The sequence below is a fragment of the Macaca nemestrina genome, chromosome 16 (assembly GCF_043159975.1).
Source record: "Macaca nemestrina isolate mMacNem1 chromosome 16, mMacNem.hap1, whole genome shotgun sequence".
Lineage (NCBI taxonomy): Eukaryota > Metazoa > Chordata > Mammalia > Primates > Cercopithecidae > Macaca > Macaca nemestrina.
Window position 1 is genome coordinate 87,132,915 of NC_092140.1, and position 24,010 is coordinate 87,156,924.

Sequence of the window (24,010 nt, forward strand, 5' to 3'; positions counted from 1 at the left end):
AATCAGTTGTTTCGCAGAAAAGAAATCAAATGATGGAATAAACTGCAAAATTGATCAGGAGGCAAGATGGAGCAGAAGGGAGGGAGGAAGTGAAGAGAAAGGGAAGGAGGGAGAGAGAGAAAGAGAAACAGCGAGAGAGAGAGAGAGAGAGAGAGAGAGAGAGAGAGAGAGAGAGAGAGAGAGAGAGACCTTTGAAATAGAGTATCGCTTGGGAGAGGCTCGTTAGAGGTCTGCCCTGGCTCCTCTGGAAAGGCAGATGCCCCCATGCCATACAGGAGCCTTGGGCTCTCTGCTGTGCTTTAATTCCCACGTCCACAACCGCCTCGTTCAACGCCTTCCAAAGTGACCACTTCTCAAAAGCCTCCTCAAATCTCAAAGGGGCCACTTTACCCACTCTGTAAGGCCCTCTTTCCCGTCTACGGCTTCTAACGGCGGCAGGAAAACAAGCATAAACCCGAACAGTAAACCCAGAAAAGCCAACAGGCAAAGTGTGTCATCTTCCGTGGCCCCTCGGGGTCACCCAGGAAGACAAGCAACTTTCTCCCATACTTCTCGGTCTGTCTGCCTTCCCCACTCTCAGCTTTGAATGAGACGCCGGGAGAGGGGGCGCGAGGGGGCTCGGGGCTAGGGGAGGAGCCGCGAAAGCTGCCTCCGGGGGTGGGCCTCGACCCGCGCGGATAGCGGGGCGCCCCCCACTCCCCTCCCGGCGCTCCAGGAACGTCCCCGGTGCGTCCTGGGTCTGTCTGCGCGGAGTTCCCGGGGCGCGAGGGGAGGGGACTGGAGAGAGGAGGGCCGGGCAGCGGAGGGGAGGAGGCGGTGCGTGCCTCGCCTGCCAAAGGGAGATCCACTCCTCTGCGTGCTATCCCCGGCGCCCGCGCGCGGCCACGGCGCTCCGCCAGAACCGCCGCCGCGGACTCGCCGGGAGTGGGGGTCTCCGCTGGTGCCAGGCCGCTTCTGGAGACCCTCCGCCTCCTGCCGACTCCTGCTCTTCAGGTTGGGCCCCGGGGCTCTGCGGCCGTTAGGGACAGAGGCAAAGAAGGGCAGGACGGTCTGGTTTTCCGTGGATGTTCCCGCCCGAGAAAGACAGCAAGTTGTGTGTGCGCCCGGGACGCGGGAGGGAAGGGAGCCGCCGCCCTCCAGCCATGTAAGTGAAGCGCTTGGCTGCCCCGTGGGCGTGGGCTCCGCTGCCTTCTCCCGGGCTCCCTCTCTGCCCCGGAGCCGGAGTTGGGCTGCTCCCGGGTTCCGGACTTCCTGAGCTCGGCGGATCCGTCGGCTCTCCCTGCCAGCCGCGTCCGCTCTTGGCGTCTGCCTCCGGGGGGTGCTGCCTGCCCATCCTTATCCCCTCCCTTCACCCAGAGCCGGCTAGAAAATGCCTCTTGCCCCCTTTTAGAATGGAGGGATCATTGTGTGTCTCCTTGGGTGAAGTGGCTCGGTGAGGCAATGGCAGGGGGCTAAATATGGGCTTGTCTTGGCGAGGGCGCCTCACCGCAGTTGGAGATGGGCCCCCCCCTGTCCCCACGCCACCCCCTGCTGGTCTTCCCCAGCCTCGTGGCCCAGATAGATCAACTTCAGCCACTGACTGCAGTTGACAAGATTAGAAAAAAAAAGTAGTAGCCGGACCTCCCTTTTGAGTGACATCCAGAACTGAAAATGGGCGGTGGTTAGAGAAAAAACGGGTAGGGGCGAGGCGAAGAAAGGGGGGAATTTGCTGTGGACCCTGAAAGCTAGAGTTAGGAGTCCTGGGGGTGGAACTCTAGGGTGGAGGGGCTGTGTGCTTCTGTATTCGTTTCTTTATAGAAAGTGGGAGAAATGGTTAAGGAACTCTTTTTGAAAGGCTGGGGTGGAAGTAAATGTCCCTGGAACCATTTGGATGACTGGGGTTTGATGTAGAATACTGGGGAGTATGGATTGCTGTTCAGATTAGACAATCATTCAGTGGGAGAAATGATTCCAATAAAACTGTTGGAACCAATGAATCAGAACTGCAGACCCAAAATAAGTCATACACAGGCATTCTTTTGCACTAGAAGATGTTAAGACTAAAGAAATCTCAAATGCTGCTGAATGAGTACAAAGAGTGTCTGGTAATAGTTCTGTACTGTGTGTGCCTCCGCAGACCATAATGCTTGTTAAATTTATGGTACTCTGCAATTGTGAAAAATTATCCTAATCAGTTTGTTTGGCTCATGCAGAGAGTTAATGCACCCTTAAAGGGACACAGAAAAGTTGCAACAAAGTTGCAACGTGAGCATGAACTTGCAAGCCAAAAAAAGGAAACCATGGCATGGTTCACTTTATTTTCATTGTTTATTGCCAGTGAAAATGCTACATTACTTTTAATGTGAGGATATAATATATAGAATGAATTCATTGGCCTGTCAAATACAAATCAGGCGTTTCTTTAAGTAAATAGCTGTCAGAGTTAATTTGGAAACATTTATAGGAGATAAAGACATGAAAAAGCTTTGAGCTGGTTTGACAAAAATCAAGTTATGGAGAAGCTCATAGAGAGAATTAGTTCTTCCCACTTTTAGAGGGTTGAGGCAAGTCTGAATGTTTATTAATTGAAAATTGTAGACTAGCTGAAACAGTGTTGTCACTTCTTTTAATGCCTTTCATTTTTAATGTTTCCTGTTGTTTTACCAGGGACCATCATCCTTAGTACAGAGGATGGAAAGCTGATGCCCAGTAAGATTGAAGATCCATTCTGCATTACAGAACTGTGGATTATCTGTGGGTCCCTGGTGATTTCACGTCTTCATTCGCTCCTGCAGTCCCTGGACACTTACTTGGGGTCCTCATTGCCCTATCTGGTGAAAGATGGCATCCAGCCTGACTTGTACTGGAGTAATCTGGGCTTTGCTCTCTTTTCTTTGTGCTGCCACCTCCTGCGTGGGGTTCTTTATGCCTTACTGGCTCTGGGGATCACAGCTGGGCAAGCCTGTGTCCTTCGGTACCTTCCGGAGGTGCTCATATCCTGTGCATGATGAGAGTCGGCAGATGATGGTGATGGTGGAGGAATGTGGGCGCTATGCTTCCTTCCAAGGCATCCCCAGCGCCGAATGGAGGATCTGCACCATAGTGACCGGCCTGGGTTGTGGCCTCCTCCTCCTGGTGGCACTCACTGCCCTCATGGGTTGCTGTGTTTCCGACCTCATCTCCAGGACAGTGGGAAGAGTGGCTGGAGGAATTCAGTTTCTTGGGGGTAAGTGACTTGCTGAGCTTGAGTTGTTTACTGGAATCCCAAAGCAGTATTAAAAATTATGTTTCAGTTGTCTACTGAGATTATTATAAATGACACCTGGAATGCACAAGAGAACTAGATTTGGAATGGCTTTGATGGTAAGTTGCCAAAGTCAAGATTATTGTCAGAATTGCTTTACAGCTTCAAGAGTTCTTCATTTCTGTATGTATACATCAGTGGCCTGCTAAGTGCCACCTATGTGAAACAGTGACATCTAGGTTGTTTGCAGTGTAGTAGGGGAGACAGTTTGGATTTTATATCTTCTTGTTCTTTATGTTAAACAATAGGCAGTTAGATTATCTTTGTCTTCATGGAATCCTCAGGTCTTTAGAGGTAAAGATTTCACAGAAAAGTGGAAAAGGTTTTTGATCCAACATTGTTATCATGAACCTCTAATACACTTTGGTGGATGCAAAATTTACTCTTGCCCAATCTTAAACTCTATTTCTAAATAAATGTTAACTATTTTAAATGAGAGATCAGTTTTATATAACAACTATGAACTTAACTATTCTACAGAGATAGCGATCCACTTAATTACCTTGTTAGGTCTTGACTTTCCTGGGTGCTCTTGCTGTGGAAAAAAAGAAAAGGGATATTTAGCAAACGATGTGTGCTTGTCCCAGACGGACTGGATAGTTTCACTAACGCCAGAAGAGGTTTGATTTTTACTTGGATTTCCTCCAGCAAGTATTGCTTCAATATCTCTGGTCATATGGTTTTAATTGTACTTTATGTATTTTCCACTGTGCTTTTCACCTCCATTCTTCAACCTGACTGGCTGAACTTGTCTGATTTACAGTCAGCCCTGGTGAAATATGACAACCTCCATAGATAGTGCAGAGTGAAGGGAAAAAGGAAGCCTGGAAAACTTATACAATGTATTTGGAACTTCATTACAAAGTAAAGGTCTGTTACTCTGCCATTTGGTGTTCTCTTACAGTCTTTTGTGAAGAATCCCGAAGAAGAAAAACAAATTAAAAATGAATAGTTGTGAGATAGTCTCCCCGTATTAGAGAACCCCAATGGATTATTTCAGATTATTTAATATAAAACTTTCAAGTAACATTTTAAATAATGTTTAATTCTTGTGCTGCAAATGCAAATGGCAAAGTTTTGTGTTTTGAAATGAGATAGAAAGTTTTGTTTTGAAGGGAGATAGAACTGTCCATTCTTTCCTTACTAATGTAACTTTGTTCTCATTTGTTTTTTTTTCCCATTGGTTTTGCATCTTAGTCCCTCCCTGGAGGCAGTATGGGGGACCTACCTACCTGTCCTCTCTTTACATCTTCAATGTTTAACACTGACAAAAGTCTTGCATGTGATATATATATTTACACAGGCATGTTGTTAAAACTATTAGGAAACCTGAAGAAGTTGCCGTGGAAAGTGGAAATGTAAATTCAGAGTTTGAAAACTTACCAATTTTAAGAATAGATTTTAAGAATAGAATTAATGCCAAGAGTATTTAAAATTAAGTATTTCAAATTTAATTCTATTAAGAATAGAATTAATGCCAGGAGTATTTAAAATTTTTTTCTGTAAGAATAAACTTGGTCTGCTGTTTGTGTTTCACTTGGCTCAGGAAAAACGCTTAGGCAGTTTCATTTCTCCTCTTATGGTAAATATTACTTTCCATTTTTCCTTCATTTTAGGGCAGGGCCTGCTATTATTTCTGGCAGAACAGGAAAATGCTTACAAAGAGAAATCAGTTTTTATTGATTATCTTTAAACATGTAATGAAGGAAGGCAACAGGAAGTGAATCTGAGACCCATGAGATTTATGGTTCCCTCTCTAAGCTATGTATAGATTTTTTTTGAATTATATAGAGCTAAGTGTTCTACTTTACAGAATACCAAAGGGGACAGACAATTGGGGAAATTATATATATTTTTAAAGAACCATGTTTTTTTCTTTGTGTGTACTTTTCATGAACTTTGGCTTGGTGGGAGTTACTGACATTAAGCTAAGAGTATAATTTGTTAGTAGCAGCTGGCCTGGCGCGGTGGCTCACGCCTGTAATCCCAGCACTTTGGGAGGCTGAGATGGGCAGAACATGAGGTCAGGAGATCGAGACCATCCTGGCTAACATGGTGAAACCCCGTCTCTACTAAAAATACAAAAAAATTAGCTGGGTGTGGTGGCAGGTGCCTGTAGTCCCAGCTATTTGGGAGGCTGAGGCAGGAGAATGGTGTGAACCTGGGAGGCGGAGCTTGCAGTAAGCCAAGATCGTGCCACTGCACTCCAGCCTGGGTGACAGAGTGAGACTCTGTCTCAAAACAACAACAACAACAAAACAACAACAACAACAAAATGTGTTAGTAGAAGCTGGTATATTCTCATTTCTCGAAAGTATTTCTTATACAGGCAAAAATAATTCTGGATGTAAAATCTAAGAGGGTTTTACAGAATCTCACCTCTCAAGGGTACAAGTAAACATACCCATTGCCAAAGATAACAGTAAATTTAGAATTAAAAAATAACTTGAAACATGGAAAAGGTTTTAAAGAATCCCTGTTTATTACTGTTACTTAATGGGAGACTAGATGACAAAAAAAAAAAAAAAAAAACTTCGAAAAGAATTCCCTAGGTAGGTTTTTCATAATAGTTTGGGTTTTTGTTCACGAAAACTTATGCAATAAGTAATTTTATTTTAATCAATTTTTCCTACGATGAGTTGGGTTTCATAAAGACTCGGCAGGACGCCAAACCAGTGAGTTCTATCAATCTCATAGACTGCCATGTTTCAGAAATGTAATCAACATACAGGGAACTTTGCTATGAGGCAGATTCTCCTGCTAAAAATGATATGCCCGGGAGGGTTATGTTTAGCTAAAGTTAGGCTGCTCCAAAACCAACAGGAAGCAGGAGAATGGCAAAATACAGAGGCATCCTGCTTAACCCCGCCTGCTGTGTCTAGAGTTTGCACATATGGTCTAACATCAGGCAGTAAAACCCCTGCAGTGCTTTGGAACAAGTTAAAGGACAAAATGTCAAACTTAATTCTGAATATTCTTGCTATGGTTGGTTAGAGGTTAAAATGTCAGCTGTCAACTGATAGAGCAATGTAAAATGGGGCTGCCATACCTGGATATTTTTTTATCTATAGTAGGAATACCTCAAGGAGTCAATGACTATCACTTTTCCTGTGGTAATCTGTACAGAAACTTGAATTGCCACCATCTCCATTTCATATTATAAGGTATGTTTATGTCCTAACTTTAAAGAACCAGTGTGGGTTGAGTTACCCTCAACTGAGTTTTTAAAAGGCATGTAGAAAGGCTGTGGGAAATACAACATAAAATAAAAATGTTACCATGTATATAGTGTGGTAAGGATGCTAGGAGAAAATAGAGGCTTTAATGTTTTTGATTGGTGAATATAAAATTTTGTGCTTTCAAATACTGTTTTAGTCATTAGGGACTTTAACAGAATTTAAAAAAATTAATATCAGACTTTTTGGTGCACCTATTAGTAAGATTTACATGCCCTGTAAATGATACACGTAAGAACATTGTAAAGACATATTAAGTGTATTTATAAGTTCTGTCAGGTGGTGCTTGCAAATGTCAGAATCTGAATGTGTACATTTCATCTTAAGAAACTGCTGGTGCAGTAATGAGGAAGTACCAAAGAGAGTCCCAGATTTATATTATTCCACGTTTAGTTTGATCGTTAGTCGTATATACATATGAAATGCGTGTGGAGTGCTAACCAGCAGCAAACCATTACCTTTCCAGCTTAGACACTGTTTTGTTCTAAGAAGCCGGAGGAGATCATCTCAACTAATTGATAGTTAAGTGCCACTGAAGGCGGTGATGATATCAGAATATTTCTTTGAGCATCCCTTGCTCTGTGTTCTGAAAGTATCATTACCTTTTCAGAGTCTCCGTACTGTAGAGTTCCACCTGGGCCTGTCTTTCATGGCTTGAGCGAGATTGCTTGGGACTCTCCTTCCCTTGCTTGACATGCTATGTTATGCTTTTTTTTAATAGCCAAACTCTCTGCCACGTGACAGCTGAGTAATAAGCTAAATAATGAGTGTTGGCATATTATTTGGCATAGTGGCTTTCTGTGACCGTGTCTTAACTGAAAACAGTTGCTCTAATTTAAAGAAATGTAGGGACTTCTTAGGCCACTTGGGGAAGCAGGCAGAGGACTTTTTTTTTTAATGATGCCTTATAGATTACGATAATAACTACTCTTGTTTTATTTGGCTCACTCTAACCTATGATAGAAGGTCCAGGTGAATTGTCTTGAGTTTTAAGCCAGCAGATTTTAAACTCTAGTATGCATCAGAATCACCTGCGGGACCTTTTAAAACACAGATTGCAGAATTTCTAAATCAGTAGATTTGGTGGGGTACCTGATAGTTTGCGTGTCTAACACGTTCTCAGGTGATGCTGCTGCTGCTGGTTCAGACACCACACCTTGAAAACCAGGTTCTAAGTTAACCATTTCCTATTTAAGAAAATGAGATTTCTGGTAGATGGCTTACTTTCAGAACTGAGTTAAAGTGTCGTTGTGTCATAATCTGCTATAAACCTCTCTAAAATTGAACTACAAAGGGGGTCTACCTCTGTAGTTTGGTACTGATTTAGCACATTCTTGTTCCATTTCTCTTAGTTCTTGTCACAACAAATTGTATGGAATTCTCTCTTAATACATGTTATATATATACATACATACATATATATGTTACAATATATGTATTATACATAGCATTTCCTTTTATTTATCATTTTCTTATACCAGACACAAGATTTTATATATGAAGAATTCAAAATGAGACCTTCATACAATTTCCGAAGTTTGCATGCAGTGGATTTTCAGTAAGAAATTGTTAATTGAAAGATATGAATACCATACTATAGACCATAGGGATGGTCCTGGACAGCCCTTGGCCAAGTCTGTATAGTCGTGTACATCTTGGAAATATAGAATGATTAGGCCAGAAGGGTACCCTAGGAGCCAGTGCTTCTGAATTTCTCCAGCAAGGTAGAATGGCACTTAAATCAGCTTTAACCAATGAAAAGATCTCCTGGTCTTCAGCATCTTTGAGGAAGAAGATGATAAACTCTTGCTCAGTGGTCATACTTTTCTAGGGCCACAGACCATGCCTTTCGTCACAACCACGAACACTGATAATATAAAGGAGCAAGCTTGAGATGGAGGCCTACATGGTGAAACAGTGGGAGTGGGGCTTTGCCAGCCAGGAAAGAGTGAAAGGGAGATGCACACCAGGTGCAGTGGCTCACGCCTATAATCCCGGCACTTTGGGAGGCCAAGGCAGGCGGATCACCTGAGGCCAGGAGCTGGAGACCAGCCTGCCCAACATGACGAAACCCTGGCGCCACTAAAAATATGAAAATTAGTGAGATGTGGGGGCACGTGCCTGTAGTTCCAGCTAATCTGGAGGTTTGAGGCATAAAAATCGCTTGAACCCAGGAGGCCGAGGTTGCAGTTAGCCAAGATTTCGCCACTGCAGCCTGGGTGTCAGAGCAAGACTCTGTCTCAAAAAAAAAAATAAATAAATAAATAAAAATAAAAGGAAAGAAAGGAAGATACACTGCAGGCAGCTGACAGTGAGCACCACAGAGAGCATGTACTCTAAGCTCAGGATTTGTTAAAAGCAAGGATGTTGAGGAATTAATAAATCTTTTATAATATAGAGAACACAAAATTTTAATGTTTGTATCTAATGATGTTTTTAAATTATGTTTCCAAATTGTCATGGTCACCAGTTTCGTTTTTTACGATTTTTTTTTTTTCTAAAAAAACTTGTTTTCTAAGCCTTAACATGAGAAAGATTTTTATTGTTTTGATGCTTTCCTATGAGGTTTCTAAGTTCTCCATATCAGGATTCAATGCAGTATTCTTTTTGTTGTTGTTGTTGTTTGAGACGGAGTTTTGCTCTTGTCGTCCAGGCTGGAGTGCAATGGCGTGATCTTGGCTCACCGCAACCTCTGCTCTCCTGGGTTCAAGCGATTCTCCTGCCTTGGCCTCCCGAGTAGCTGGGATTATAGGTGCCTGCCACCATGCCTGGTTAATTTTTGTATTTTTAGTAGAGACAGGGTTTCATCTTGTTGGCCAGGCTGGTCTTGAACTCCTGACTTTAGGTGATCTGCCCGCCTCAGTCTCCCAAAGTGCTGGAATGACAGGCGTCAGCCAATGCACCCAGCCTCAATACAATATTCTTTTAGCTTTCTAGTAGGCTTAAAACTCACCAGAGAGATTATTCTATGTAAAGAGTTCAAGGCCTAACCCCAGAGAGACTGCTGGGAAGGTCTGGGTGGGGCCCAGGGAGCACTTTGAACAAACTCCCCAGGTGTTTTAGACACAGATGGTCCACAAACCATATTTGGAGAAACACAAACCACTTTTATTTGCCTAAAACTCCATATTGTACTAGTATTGGGATGTAGACTTACACCACTGTTAAGCTTAGAATGAATCATCATTACCTCTTTAGTGGTCATTTTGGGGGTGATGTGATTTGAGCTGCAGAACATAAGAATTGGTGTAGGAACAGATGCGTTTATTGTTGGTTTTGCTTTTATATTGCTTGCTGACCTTAGGTGATGGTTAGCCTTGTATATACACTCATAAAAAAGAATGAAATGTTTTCCATGCTATACTTAGATGAGGACTGTATTTTGATGCATGACTCCAGGTACAAAGTGCAAACCCCACCATCATTCCCAATGCTGTATTTTTCCTCCTTCATCCTGCAACAATGTGATGTTGCTGCTACATGTTCTGTTAGAGTGGGCTCAGATCTAATTTCTTTTTTGCCAAATTTATCAGCTTTTCCCTGTTTTGCGTTACTGTGTTTTACTTTTTAACTTTGTATTTTTGAAGTAAAAATAATAATCATAGTAAGTCTTAAAATAGTGGGATATAGAGTTTTCCATTATACTTGGACTTATTAGCAGCTATGCAACACTTTTTTGCTAGAATTATTTATTTTTGACATGGTTCAGTTCTCCATTTACTTTAGGCAGAGTAGAGTCTTTCTAAGAGTGTTGTTTGATTTTTAAGTTACTTCCCTTAATTTCCACCAGCAAACACAGCCATAGCCAGACACCCCTGAGGCCATGGTCAGTGTGGATCAGTTAGCCTCACTAACAGAGTGAAATGCAAATTGTTGACCTATCTTGTGAAAACAAATTGTTAGTCACAAAGGAAACCAACTGAGGAATGTAAATTCATAACCATTTCCATAGAAAGAACTCAAAAACCACACTCAAGAGATCTTTACATCATTCTATGTATCATATACTTACATATCAATGATACTTACATCATTCTATGTAAGTATGATGAGATGCATACAATTTTCACTCCACACAAAGTCATCACTGTTATACACTCTGTATTTGAACTCTCCAGGTTGGCAAGGGTGTCTTACTGTGTGGGTGTTGGTTATAATCAGAAAGAATAAAAGCAACAAACTCAAAACTTTTATTCTTAGATGTCACAAGAATTGATCTTGTTGCTCCCTTGAAGTATCAGCCTTAAGTGAGTTCTGAGGAACATTAATTCCTGGGTGTACCAATAGGTGCTATCAGGAAAAAGTAAAACAGTTTTAGGGACAAGTAGATTTGAGAAGCCCTTGGTTTTGGAAAGTTAATAGGTTCATAGCAGCAGAACTTCACGGAGCTTTTGGTGTGTTGATGCATATTGCCAATCTCCCCGATAAAATGGGCGGGAATATAGGATTCAATATTTACCTAATTTATTTGGGTCCTGCACCCTGAAGGGACCTTTGAGCTGTGGAACATATTCAGTTTTCATTTCACCTCAGTGAAGCAGGTGATTAATTTTTTTTTAACAGATGAGAACACTGAATTTTAGAGCATGAAAACCAAAGTTATCCCATTAGTTACTGACTAGGCTGTGAATACTATCACCACAATATTAAAAGTGCTGATTAAACTTCTATTTTATATTATATTTAGAATTCAGAATTTTTGTTCACCGTGAATAAGTCTCAACATAAGGGAATATTCTTATTGTCTCTTTGGCCCTCAGTTTGTGCTTCTGGTATGACAGAAATACTTACAATATAGCCACTTTTTGCCAATATTCAAAAATTACATTACAGGTTAATATTAATAATGTAATATGTAATAGAGAGGCCATTTGGGGAGAATGCCAAAATATCTGACCAAAGCAAGCATACTGTCTTTTAAAAATTATTTAACAGATGATCACGTGCTGGCTAAATTTTCTGGTGTAGACACCCATTGTTGGAAGCCTTTGTAATAATCCTTTATGAAGGTAAATGATAATATTAATTCCAAAGGACATATTTCTTAGATAACAAAACCAGAGGCTTTGTGTCTCTCTTTAAAAATGAAGGATAATGTCCTACTTTATCGATCTGGATCAATAAAATATAGAAACAAGTGGAAGTTTTAGCTATATCATAATAAAAAAAAGTCCATGACTTTCTCAGAGATTTTTAAATGGTCATTTTTAGAGGCTCATGGGGTTGGATACAACATTGTCCAGTTCTTGTCATTAATATTGTTATTATTGGCGATCTAGCAAAATCTGGGCTGGGCATGATGACTTACATCTGTAATGAATCCCAGCACTTTGGGAGGCCGAGGTGGGCAGATCATGAGGTCAGGAGTTCGAGACCAGCCTTGCCCAGTTCTTGTCATTAATATTGTTATTATCGGCAATCTAGCAAAATCTGGGCTGGGCATGGTGACTTACATCTGTAATGAATCCCAGCACTTTGGGAGGCTGAGGTGGGCAGATCATGAGGTCAGGAGTTCGAGACCAGCCTGAGCAACGTGGTGAAACCCCATCTTTACTAAAAATACAAAAATTAGCCAGGTGTGGTGGCACACGCCTGTAATCTCGGCCACTCAGGAGGCTGAGGCAGAAGAATCGCTTGAACCCGGGAGGCAGAGGTTGCAGTGAGCCGAGATGGGGCTACTGCACTCCAGCCTGGTCAACAGAGTAAGACTCTATCTCAAAAAAACAAACAAACAAACAAACAAAAAAACAATTTATCTGGTAGATGTCATTCCAGTTAGTGATTTGCTCTTATAATTCATGAAATTGAAATCGTAAGCTCCAGAGCTGACCTGCTTATCACTTCAGTAAATAATTCCCCTCCATGGGTCTCAGAGTTTTAATAATCAAACAGCACCAGGTAGGTATCTTGATGTACTAAAGCATGTATAAAAATATTGTCAGATAAAAAAAGTTTCATTTTATGGTTCTCTGTTTTTCTTATCTCTTCAAATAGGGTAGGAACTATGACTTATATTTTTATTCTAGCCCTGCAGTGACTAGAATAGTAAATGACACCTTACATATCCAATTAATACTTGATGTGTTCTTTAGCTTTAATTATTTATTAGTGACACTTGTATCTTCAAGGTGTGACCTTATTCTTCTGTACCTCATGGGAATATTTCAAAGATAAAAGGAAGTAATGCCACCAATGTGAAGATATTTAAGCAATATCCCCTTAGAACTGAGGTTCCTGCATAATGTTAGCTCTTTGGAAAAAGTGTTTAGTTGTCATGTATGTTGAAACAATGCTGTATCATACTACAGTTCTCTCTTCAAGCACATTTTAAAGACTCCGAATAATTCTGCAATAAACAAATCAGCTTAAGTTTATTTAACCCTTTGTTTCACAAACTTCTTTGGGAATGGCAGGGTCCTATTTACTTGTAATATGCATTAACGTCTCTTTGAATTAATGGTCAACAGAATAAACTTTGGGAAATACCAAGTTAAAGAATGTTGTAAATCCTGGGGACTGGTGGTTAAGGGCATTTACTTATCGAGCACCCACTGTATGTCAAATAATGTGCTATGTGTTGGGATAAAAATTGGGTTCCTGCTGTTGCTGAGCTCACGGTCTTATAGAGGAAACCAACGTGCGAGGTATAATTACAATACAAGGACTCATGATATGTAACACACGCACTGCTGTGTTTTGCTCAGACAGTGATCAACTGGTGAGGCTCACTCTGCAGCCACGTGAGGGGCTCAGCAGCCTCACACACTGTGTGCCACTCATTTTCCATCGCGCCCTTTCCCTGCTTGGTTGTAAATCACAAGGACCACGTTTCCTGGAAGCCTTAGCATCTGGCACCTGGACATCCGGCCAGTGGGAGGCACTTTTGGAAGACAAAAGGAGACTGGAAGAATCCAGGGTATTTCTCCTTCTCTTGCTTTTCCTTGCACAGTTTTGTGGGCATGGTTCTCTCCTCCTAGAAAGCCCTGCCCTTCCTGGTCCCAGCTCTCATCAGAAAATCACGACATGATCCTCCCCTGGTCAGGCAGCCCAGTCCTCACATCACTAGTAGTGCCATCTTATGTCAATATCACTCCTATCTAATGGACAGCAATAGTTTTCTGTTGATGCTACTTTCTGGGTTGCCTCTTTAGCTCCTGTTTGGCCTTTTAGCTCTTCCATCATCTGTAGAACCAATTTCTTGTACAACATTCTCTGTGTTTGAAATATCTAGGATGATTTCGGCTTCCCTGGCTGGACCCTGGGTGAAACGCAATACATAATTCAAATTCATACTGTCGCCAAGGCAGTGTGGAGGATTGTGTCCTGCTATGACCTTTTAGGATTTTTGGTGACTAGATCAAAATCACAGATGTTTAATCTAGGAATGTCCAGGATCCACTGGAGTATGAACAAAATGCTGCGGGTGTGCAGGGCAGGAGTGACATTGTGTCTGGGAAGGTGTCGTAGCAGAGGCGCTAGTTGACCTGGGTCTGGTGAGCAGACAGCCTCCTCAACCTTCAGACAGGGGAACATCAAATCCTTAAAGCCAAGGAATTGTAAAGAGATCTGATGGGAGTTCAGGGAATGGTAATGGATTTACGACAAGGTATGGGGTGAGAGTGATGTGACAGGGACTAACGTGGACAGGACAGATGCAGTCAAGTTATGAAGGCCCCTATTTATGTTCCAAGCTGAGGATTCTTTTTTTTTTTTTTTTTTTTTTTGAGACAGAGTTTCGCTCTTGTTGCCCAGGCTGGAGTGAGGTGGTACGATCTCGGCTCACTGCAACCTCTGCCACCTGGGTTCAAGCAATTCTCCTGATGCAGCCTCCTGAGTAGCTGGGATTACAGGTGCACGCCACCACGCCTGGCTAATTTTTGTATTTTTGGAAGAGACAGGGTTTCGCTATGCTGGCCAGGCTGGTCTTGAACTCCTGGCCTCAGGTGATCCACCTGCCTCGGCCTCCCAAAGTGCTAGGATTACAGGCGTGAGCCACCGTGCCTGGCCCCAAGTTGAGGATTCTGTATTTAACTAAATTGAAGCTTTTGAGAGGCTATGGGTGCAACTGACTTAGGAACTATATATCTAGTAGCAGTGAGGAGCAGAGATTGGTTTGGGGAACATTAAAAACAGGAAAGGCAGTTACAGGCCTGTTATAGCAATGTCGGCCAGCAATGGTGAGAATCTCAGTGAAGCTGTGGGAATAGAGAGAAAAGGATTTTGAAATTTCTGAAGTAGAGTCAAGCTCTGCTGTCACAATGCATATTTTTAGATGAATAGATGAATGAATGAATATCTCAGTAATTTTATATCTCTGTTTATATAAGTAGCCAGCATTTTCTTTTTTCTTTCTAGTTCCTCAAAAGTTAACAAAAAGGGGGAAAGAAAATACAATAAATTAAAACTGTTTTGGCTTTCAGTGGGTTATTTTTTAAAGTAGTAAATATTGTTGTTACCACGGTATGTAGATGTGACTTATACAGCTTTACAGTGTGCATATCTCTGACTTCAGAATCATTTGCACATTAGTCTGCATGTAAGCATATGTTACTAACTGTCCAGCACAGCTGGGGGCTTAAAAGGGGCATATTGATGACAATTAAAGCAGCTGACAGTGTCTCTGAACTCCACTGCTTCACACAAAAAGACATTCTTTTTTTCTTCCTAAAAATGCAGGAAATACTATGATATATATAGATATTATATATAGCAGCGAGGAGCAGTATATATGTACACACACACACACAAAATAATTGGATGTAAGAGTGATTTTATACATCTCATTTTCATAAACAATTTGACATTTTCTTTTTTCCCTCCATGTTTTAATGGATCTAGTGTTATTTTATTAGTCTAGAGATCTGATGGGAGTTCAGGGAATGGAAACAGATTTACTACAAGGTATGGGGTGAGAGTGCCCCATATATTTTTTTGAGAAAAATCTAGTAGATTTTAATCATAGCTAAAGTTAAAATGTCCTAACTTTTATTAGGTTAAGCATCCTGCAATAGCTGTTAGTGGCTTCCTTTTTGCCCAAGAAGGATGTCTCATAACACATGATACATAATACTATGAAAAGAAAAACTTTTGACAAATGGAATTTAATAGCTTATTTGAGCAAAGAATGATTCTCCAATCAGGCAGCCCTCAGAACCAAAGGAGGCTCGGAGAGTCCCATTGGGCAAACAGGTGGGCAGGGAGCATTTACAGACAGAAATGGAAGTGAGGTACAGAAACAGCTCAATCAACAATTTGACATTTTAAATTATACCTATATTTTACTTATAAAGAAATAAATGAATGTTATTTATCAACCTGTTTACCATTGAAAATTGCTGTCAGTTACCTGTAGTAAATTGATCTTTTAAGTCTGGAGACCTAATAGATTTGCTTTCACAGCTTATGTTAGTTGTGTTACAGCTATATATTAAAGTATAGCAAATAAACTATCTATCCCTTGATTGTTGTCTATGAGTTAATACTCATGGTATGTCCCAAGAGCCAATTGCATTGAAGGCCATGACACACAAAATGTACTCTTGTCAATCTAGTGTAATTTATAGTTCTCATATATTTGCCATATTACATTTTTGGGAAAAGCAATGTGCCTGTAAGCTGGAAAATGTTATGATTCTGTGATAAAACGTAATCCTCATTTGATATTGTGCTCCTTAGGAAGACTCACTATGTATGAGGCATGGATTTCCTAGATGTTTCTGTATATTCCCTCAAGCTCCAGAAGCTGTATTAAAAGCATATACCCCTAATGCCATCTTATGATGAGATTATCCTGTTTGCCCTCTCAGTGATCCACTAATGCACCTTCCATGTGGGTGTATTGGGGTGGTGTGGGGTGCAGTTGGGCACACACATAAAGCAGGGGACTCCTTACAGGACTGTGTCATTTCAACATGTGTGTGGCTGGAAAGTGGGAACCTAGGTACATGGCCAGAGTCACCAGAGACTTCTCACTCTTGGCAAAACTTGGCTCCCCATAACAATCCAAGCTCCTTGTATTATTTCCTCTTCCTGGCGGTGAGTGCACAGTTGTTTTGGGTAGAAGTATGAGATTTTCCACGTTCTCTTCATGTCTAGAAGGGAACTACAATGGAGTCATTATTGTCTGCAGTTTAGTGTATGTTGGAATGTTGTTTTTGTTGTTGTCTTGCCTTTCTTACTTGGGTTTGCATTACCCAATCTAAAGGGAAAATTATAATCCTAGACATTAAGGCTGTTCCTTTATAGACTCTATAGTCAGGTCTACGTAAGAATTACTTACCATAACATTACTCTAAAGAAGAATGTTAACTCTAGTCTTAAAGGAAGTTACCCTGGTACACACTAGATATAAAAACAAAGAAAAAAATTAATGTGTATATATATACACACACACATACACACACATGTATATACATATATATGTGTGTGTGTATATATATGTATATATGTGTGTGTGTGTGTGTGTGTGTGTGTATATATATATATATTTTGAGATGGAGTTTCACTGTTGTTGCCCAGGCTGGAGTGCAATGACGCGATCTTGGCTCACCACAACCTCTGCCTCCCGGGTTCAAGTGATTCTCCTGCCTCAGCCTCCCGAGTAGCTGGGATTACAGGCATGTGCTACCATGCCGGGCTAATTTTTGTACTTTTAGTAGAGACAGGGTTTCTCCATGTTCGTCAGGGCTGGTCTCGAACTCCCAACCTCAGGTGAAATGCCTGCCTCGGCCTCCCAAAGTGCTGAGATTCCAGGTGTGAGCCACCATGCCCGGCCATTGGTTCTTTGTTTTTATTCACTTATTCAACAAATGTATTTTAGGTGCTTACTGTGTATCAGGCTCTGCTCTAGGCCCTGGAGATAGAATGCTGCTCAGAAAAGTCTGGTTCTTGCCTACTAAGAATCTAAATCTAGTAAGAGAGACCAAAATTAATCAAATTCTCCCCAAAATGAAAGTATAATTGCAGACATAATAAACGTTAGAAAGAGAAGATATGTCACAGGCAGGTATGACCTAGATGGATGCCAAGGAAGACATTCCTGAGGAAGTCAGGCTTGAGTTGAGGCCTGACATGGAGGAGGAGGGGAGGGAGCCTCTCAGGGAGGGAACAGCAGGGACAAGACAAGACGCTTGGGTGTGAGGGAGCAAGTTGCCTTGCAGGCACACTAGACCAGAGGACATGAGGAAGGATGGGTCAGATGAAGCTGGAGAGGGAGGCAGTGGCCAGAAGGACTTGCGTTGAGGATTGGTTCAGGATATTTATGAGAGCAAAAGCCAATGAAGAGGTAAAGAGGTATGAACCAGGAGGTGCTGTTTATCCCTATACTTGCTTGCATGAGAAGTTTGTTCGTTTAGGCAAACCATGGGAGAGTTAACTTGAGGGTTTGTTGGCTGGAAGACACCTGGATTCTTTCACTTACACTAGTCCTTGTGAGGCAGAGGTAACCATTATTGTAATTTGGAAAGAGAAAATGTCATTATGGAATTTCTCTACGTATTGTTTGAATGTGTAAGTTAACTCTGGTGTCTAGGTATTTGATTAGGAGATACAACTGTTAGAATTTTGCACCCAGCCATATGTGATAGCTCACACCTTTAATCCTAGCATTTTGGAAGGCTGAGACCAGTGAATTGCTTGAGCCCAGGAGTTCAAGACCAGCCTAGGCAATATGACAAAACCCTGCTTCTTCAAAAAATACATAAAAATTATCCAGGTGTGGTGGCATGTGCCTGCGGTCCCAGCTACTCAGGGAGCTGAGGTGGGAGGATCAGTTGAGCCTGGGAGGCAGAGGTTGCAATGAGCTGAAATTGTGCCACTGCACTGTAGTCTGGGTGACAGAGCAGGACCCTGTCTTAAAAAAAAAAAAAAAAAAAAAAAAGAATTTGGCATCCTGTACATTTTCTTCATAAAATATTTTATGCTTGTGATAACTTAATTTTTGCCATTAGGTATATAATGTCTTTCTTCTCTGATTGTAACTCCCCTAGGTCAGAGGTCTGTTTTAATCACCACACTATTTCCAGAGCCTACCAAAGTGCCTGGCAGAGAATGCAATAATAATTTGCTCTCTGCCTGAGACTTAATATAATATGACCTCCTTGAAAAGCTGTTGTATATATACTTTTAACCCAGTTCAATTTTGAAGCTATTGATCCAGTTTCTACTTTGCAGAATGGCAGATGCTAGGCCTTGTGTTGAATAATGACTTAAATATGACAATGTCTGTCTTCAGGAGGCTCAAAATCTGGTGTGTGGAATTGTACAGACAAATGATGCAGCTGCTAAGATGATTGCTGTTTGTTTGATATCCTCAAGATCCCGTAAGATATGCATATTGGGTAAGCTATGGAAAAAGGTCATCTGTCTGCCTTAGGCAAACTCAGTTGCAGCCCCTGAATCCTTTCTCCTCAATCTTCAGCGTTGCCATTAAAACCACACTCTGCCAAAAGTGCCAAGCAGGGGGTACATTCAGATCTCTTGAATATTTTGCTACTGATTAAATTCTTGCATTGTGAAATGCCTTCCCATTGGTTGGGGTTAGCTGTGGCAGCCACATGATCATTAAATTTCCATCCTCTCCCCTATCCTGCTTTATAGCATTGGCTCTGCATTGATTTCCTTAATGACCTTTCCCTCCAAATCCCCTAGCTTGATACAATTCTCACTGGACTGCAGTTCACACGGTTGGGTCTTGTCACCCTTTTCTTAGTGATCTGCAGAATGAGACCCTGGACTCTGGGACATGTAAGACAGAAAGAGCGAGATGTGAGATGGGATGAGAAATGCAGTCGATGTGACTTGGCAACTGATTGTCATGTGAGATTATGCATCAGTAGCAGCTCTCTATTTTCAAGTCCGTGTGCCTCCTAGAATAAGGCCGCTGCTTTTGGAGACTGATATGTCTACAGGAGGCATGATTTAGGAAGCAAGGGGATGAGTTGAGTTCTGGACAGCTTTCGGTTCAAGTTCTGTAGGAACTTTAAGGTGGAAGGCGAAGTGGAGAGTTGGAAACACTGGGCATAGATCTCATGAGAAAGATCAGGGTAAAATACATAGATTTATAAAAATAGTGTTTTGAAAACCTTCATGTGAGTAAATACTACTTCATTTACTCTTCAAAACACATGGCTTTTGAATCTTGACATTTTCTTTTACATTTGACTCTACTGGTTGAAAGGCAAGCTCCTAACTGTGTCTACTTTAATCATTAATTGTAAGCCTCCCCTCAGATAGTGCCAGCTGCTTAACAGTTACTATGCCGGTGGACCAGGATGATGGAGAAGTTTGTACTTTATAGGAATAGCACTATTTTTTTGGTTTGTTTTTGGTCTGGAATAGATTGCAATAAAAATCGAAGTAGGAAAAAATTGCGATGTTCATTAACAAAAGATGCCTTGGGGGAAAGCAGAATCTAGAAGTGACCATGTAGTTAAAAAAAAGAAAAAAAAAAAAGAGATGTGAAAGCTGAATATTTTAATTTCTTCTTCTTCTTCTTCTTCTTCTTTTTTTTTTTTTTGGTCTCATGCATAAAGATGGTATTCTATTTTGATCGCCTGGTGGAAGAAAGTCAGTTCATTTATCTCATCCACCCACTGGTGGCTATCCTGATTATAGCCTCCTGGTAGGAACCATTTAAAATTCAATTTGGCTGTCTGTGCCCTTGGTGCTCAGTAGGTTTCATTAAATTACACAGCAGTGAGCTCTTCTTCCGTGTGTGGCACCTTTTGATGTACATTTGACTTCAGTGTAATTTCAGACAATTGTACTTTGTGTGGAGTGGTTTTACCATAATCATCTTGCAGTCCAGATAGGGCAGATCTGGAAATCTGACTCTGATGGGGTTCTAAGATGGTGGAAAATATTGGACCAGGGAAATATTTTCATTTCTCTATACTTTCCTTATTTAGCTTGTTAGGCTTGTAGAGTTTGGCAGGTTGTTTCTGTAGCATTACTTGCAGCATGAGATTAGAATAACATTTTCCCCCCATGTGGGATGCTTTAGGATTTTACATGCAGTCAGATTCCAGAAAAAACTGTTTCCTTGAGTCTGTAAGTAAAATTAAGTGTTAGTACTTTTTTTCTTGTATTAGCAAGTCTTGAAGTACTGCCTTTATTCTTGTGTTCACAGTACTCTATGGCCATGTGTTGTTGTGCAAAGCAAACAAACAGAGGATCTGGACAGACAGGGTTAAATTTTGCCACACATTAGCTTCCTGGTTCTGGACAAGTTACAGACTCTTGGCCTCCTGTCCTTTGTAATAGTTACGTTAACTCTTTGAATTTTTGTGAAATTTAAATACATGTAAGTTACTTAATATCAGGCCTGATAAAGTAGATTCCCAATAAATGGTCGCTATTACTGACAGTTGGTTACATAAATATTTATTGAATCCTGCTCTGTGCTAGGCAACATTCTAGATATACCGGGGATAAGGTAATGAACAGAAGCAGACCAAGAAAGAAAAGTAAATAATTATAAAGAACTGTAAAGGAAGAACTACAAAGAAAGGACTTTCATTCTATTTTCATCTACTTTTAGTTTTCTGTTGCTTTCCCATTGCATTTCCTTAGCTAGCTGATTTTCAAAGCTGTAATATTCTTATTGGTAGGTGTATTCAGGACCTGGTAATTATACTGTGTTACTAGGTATATTTGACCTCCACAGATCATAATTTGGGATGCCATGCAGATATCCTTATGCATGTTCTCAGTGTCTGGACAGGTTTGTGTGTGTGTGTGTGTGTTTTTTAACACCTGTCACCACATAATGGGTTTTCTTACTTCTGATTGCATTTTAAATATCATCTGTCCCTTCTGTGAGACCCCATCTTTAATTCCCCATCTCTCTTCCCATATGCTTTCATGTGTTTATAGCCTGATTACTACCTGCTCATAAATTTGTATTTTTAATCTCTTTTGTATAACCACCAAGATCAATTGAAAGTACAATTAGTTCTTTAGAGTGCTAAGTCAACTAATGCCAGCTACTTTTAATATGGCACTTTATAATATACAGGAAATGTTTGTATACATTTTCTCATTTAATCTTAAGATTCTGCTGCAGCTTTGTGCTTGAAACTGTGATAGGTACTATGGGAAAAAAAAGAAGTAAATGTACTACAGGTCTGTGACCCTGAGGAGTTTATAAATTCATTGCTTTGGTCACTACTCTTTTCCTCAGAAAGATGCCATTGTTATTCTACCAACAGCAAGCTTCAGTATCATGTTATGTTGCCAGATCATTATTCTATCTTCACAAAATGAAACTTGCCAGTGATATTTGCAGGTGTATGTTGAAGTGATATTTTCTAAGATTAGAGCTCAATTCAGGGGTTTTGGAGCTTTCATTTCTGATCCTTGGGGGAATTGAGCAAAATAAAAAGCTAATAATATCTTTGATGATTGTGTGTAATTCTTTAAAAACTGTAACAAGTATATTATTAGAAAAAGAAAAAATTTCAAAATTGATGTCAGAAATGGGGCAGAAGAATGTGCTGTAAAACGGAATTATTTTTAGAGTAGAAGCTGAATCTGATAGAATGACAAGACATTTCATTGTCTTGAATTTACTATAAGAGAGTTACTTAATGTAGTATGTACCTATATGTCATGGAAGCGTGCCGTGACAAGAGTCATGACCTGCTGGGTCATGCCCTGCTGGGTGACCATTTAAAAAGCCGTCTGGCATTAAATATTGTTCTCGTTTAGCGTCCTGGAGCACTATCACATTTGTTTTAAAATGGCTCGGAAGACTTGTGGTGGGTGGAGAGTATCCGTCCTTGGCCTGAGCTCCCTTCCGGCATGCCTGCCTCCCTCCTATGCAGCCTCATGTTGCTGCCAGAGTAATCCTCTTGGCTGTGAGCATGGCCCTTTCATGCTCAGAATACCCTGGCTGCTCCCTGTAAGATGAAGACCTCCTACAGTGTTACCCCAGGCGCTACTGGACGTATTACCATCCAGTCACCTCCCTCTTGTTTATTCTACTTTAGCCACACTGAATCTTCTGATGTTTCTTGTGCACTTGCTACACAAGAGGTTCCATAAGATTAGAGTAACATCGTTGTGCCTTTGCTGAACACTGTTCCCTTGACCTTTCTCTTCTCTCTTCCCAGACCCCAAACCTATTTGCCTTTTAAGGCCTGGTTTGAATGTTGACTTCTCCATGAAGTCTCCTCTGATTGCCCAGCTGGAGGGAATCCTCTCTTTCCTGAGCTCCTGGGAAACTTTATGAGCAATGTTTTTGGTGGGGATTTGGGAGAGCACCGTCTACCATAGATGATTGTCAGCTCCCCTGGCCCCCCACTGTGGCCTCTTAGCATAACCTCTACCTGTCACAATTTTTATATGCATTTGAATGATGACTTGTTGAAACTTATTCTGGAAACTTTTGAATTCAGGTGTTCACCTGAGCAAGATACTGATTTTGGGGTTCATGACATGCTTGCCCCGTGCCCTCTGTGTTGCACTGTTAAATTTCCTTCCTTCCTTTGGCTAAGTCACTTGTGTCCATCACTCTCACACCTCATGGCACAGTGCAGATTCTGTGCAGTTTTCTGTCTTGGATGCCAATGACTGTATTCTTAAAATAAAATTCTGTTTAAATGTAAATATCTCTGGTCAAGTTAATTTCAGAAGATGATTTTCTTATATCTGTTCCTACTTCACTTGCACTCATACAGACAGCACAGAAATGCCCAAGAGTTGAAAATGTTACTGTGAGGTAGTCTGCGGCTGTTGCTTCATGCTGATTTAATCATTTTTGTCAGGGGTCTTTAGTAGGGTGCTTTCGTCCTATCACTCCATGATGATTGATTCACCCATTTACTTTAGACAACAACTAACTTGGTTGCTCTTTTCCTGAAAAGAGAAAGGAGAAATGTCTAGTGATATGGGTTGAGACATGCTGCCTGTGTGTATTTTAAAGGTGGTGAATGTACTGAGAACACTTCCCTTCAATTCAGTCTTGGTTGATGGATAACATGTCTTTTCTGGCAAGCTGCCAGGACATGCTTGTTTGTGCGCCACCAGACATTTCTATTTTAAAATATTATCAAATGGCATTAATACTGAGTTGTTGGGGCTGGGCTCATGGGATTACAGGCTCATGCCTGTAATCCTAGCACTTTGGGTGTCTAAGGTGGGCAGATTGCTAGAGGTCAGGAGTTCGAGACCAGCCTGGCCAACGTGGTGAAACTCTGTCTCTGCTAAAAACAAAACAAAACAAAACAAATATTAGCTGGACATCGTGGCATGCACCTGTAGCTAGTCTCACACTTGGGAGGCTGAGGCAGGAGAATCGCTTGAACCTGAGAGGTGGGGGTTGCGCGAGCCAAGATGGTGCCACTGCATTTCTAGCTTGGGTGACAGAGTGAGACTCTGTCTTAAAAAAAAAAAAAATGAGTTGTTGGAAAGACACTCATAAGCCACCAATTAATGCAGATATTGTGGTTTCATTAAGACCATCACACCATACTGCCTCTCATAGATGATC

General features: G+C 41.2%; 1 protein-coding gene across 3 annotated transcripts in view; it reads left to right on the forward strand.

Moving 5' to 3' along the window:
- Nucleotides 1–833: 833 nt before the first annotated feature.
- Nucleotides 834–24,010, forward strand: part of LHFPL6 (LHFPL tetraspan subfamily member 6) — a 265,542-nt gene continuing 242,365 nt past the window's right edge. Inside the window, exons 1-2 of one of the 3 annotated variants that reach the window (XM_011758423.2) lie at nucleotides 834–1,144; nucleotides 2,647–3,205. In XM_011758423.2, coding sequence (XP_011756725.1) covers nucleotides 2,821–3,205 — 385 coding nt within the window. In that variant the 5' untranslated portion in view covers nucleotides 834–1,144; nucleotides 2,647–2,820. Of the gene's footprint in view, nucleotides 1,145–1,652; nucleotides 1,677–2,646; nucleotides 3,206–24,010 lie in introns of those variants that run through there. The other 2 variants (XM_011758424.2, XM_011758426.3) reach the window with 2 other exon arrangements.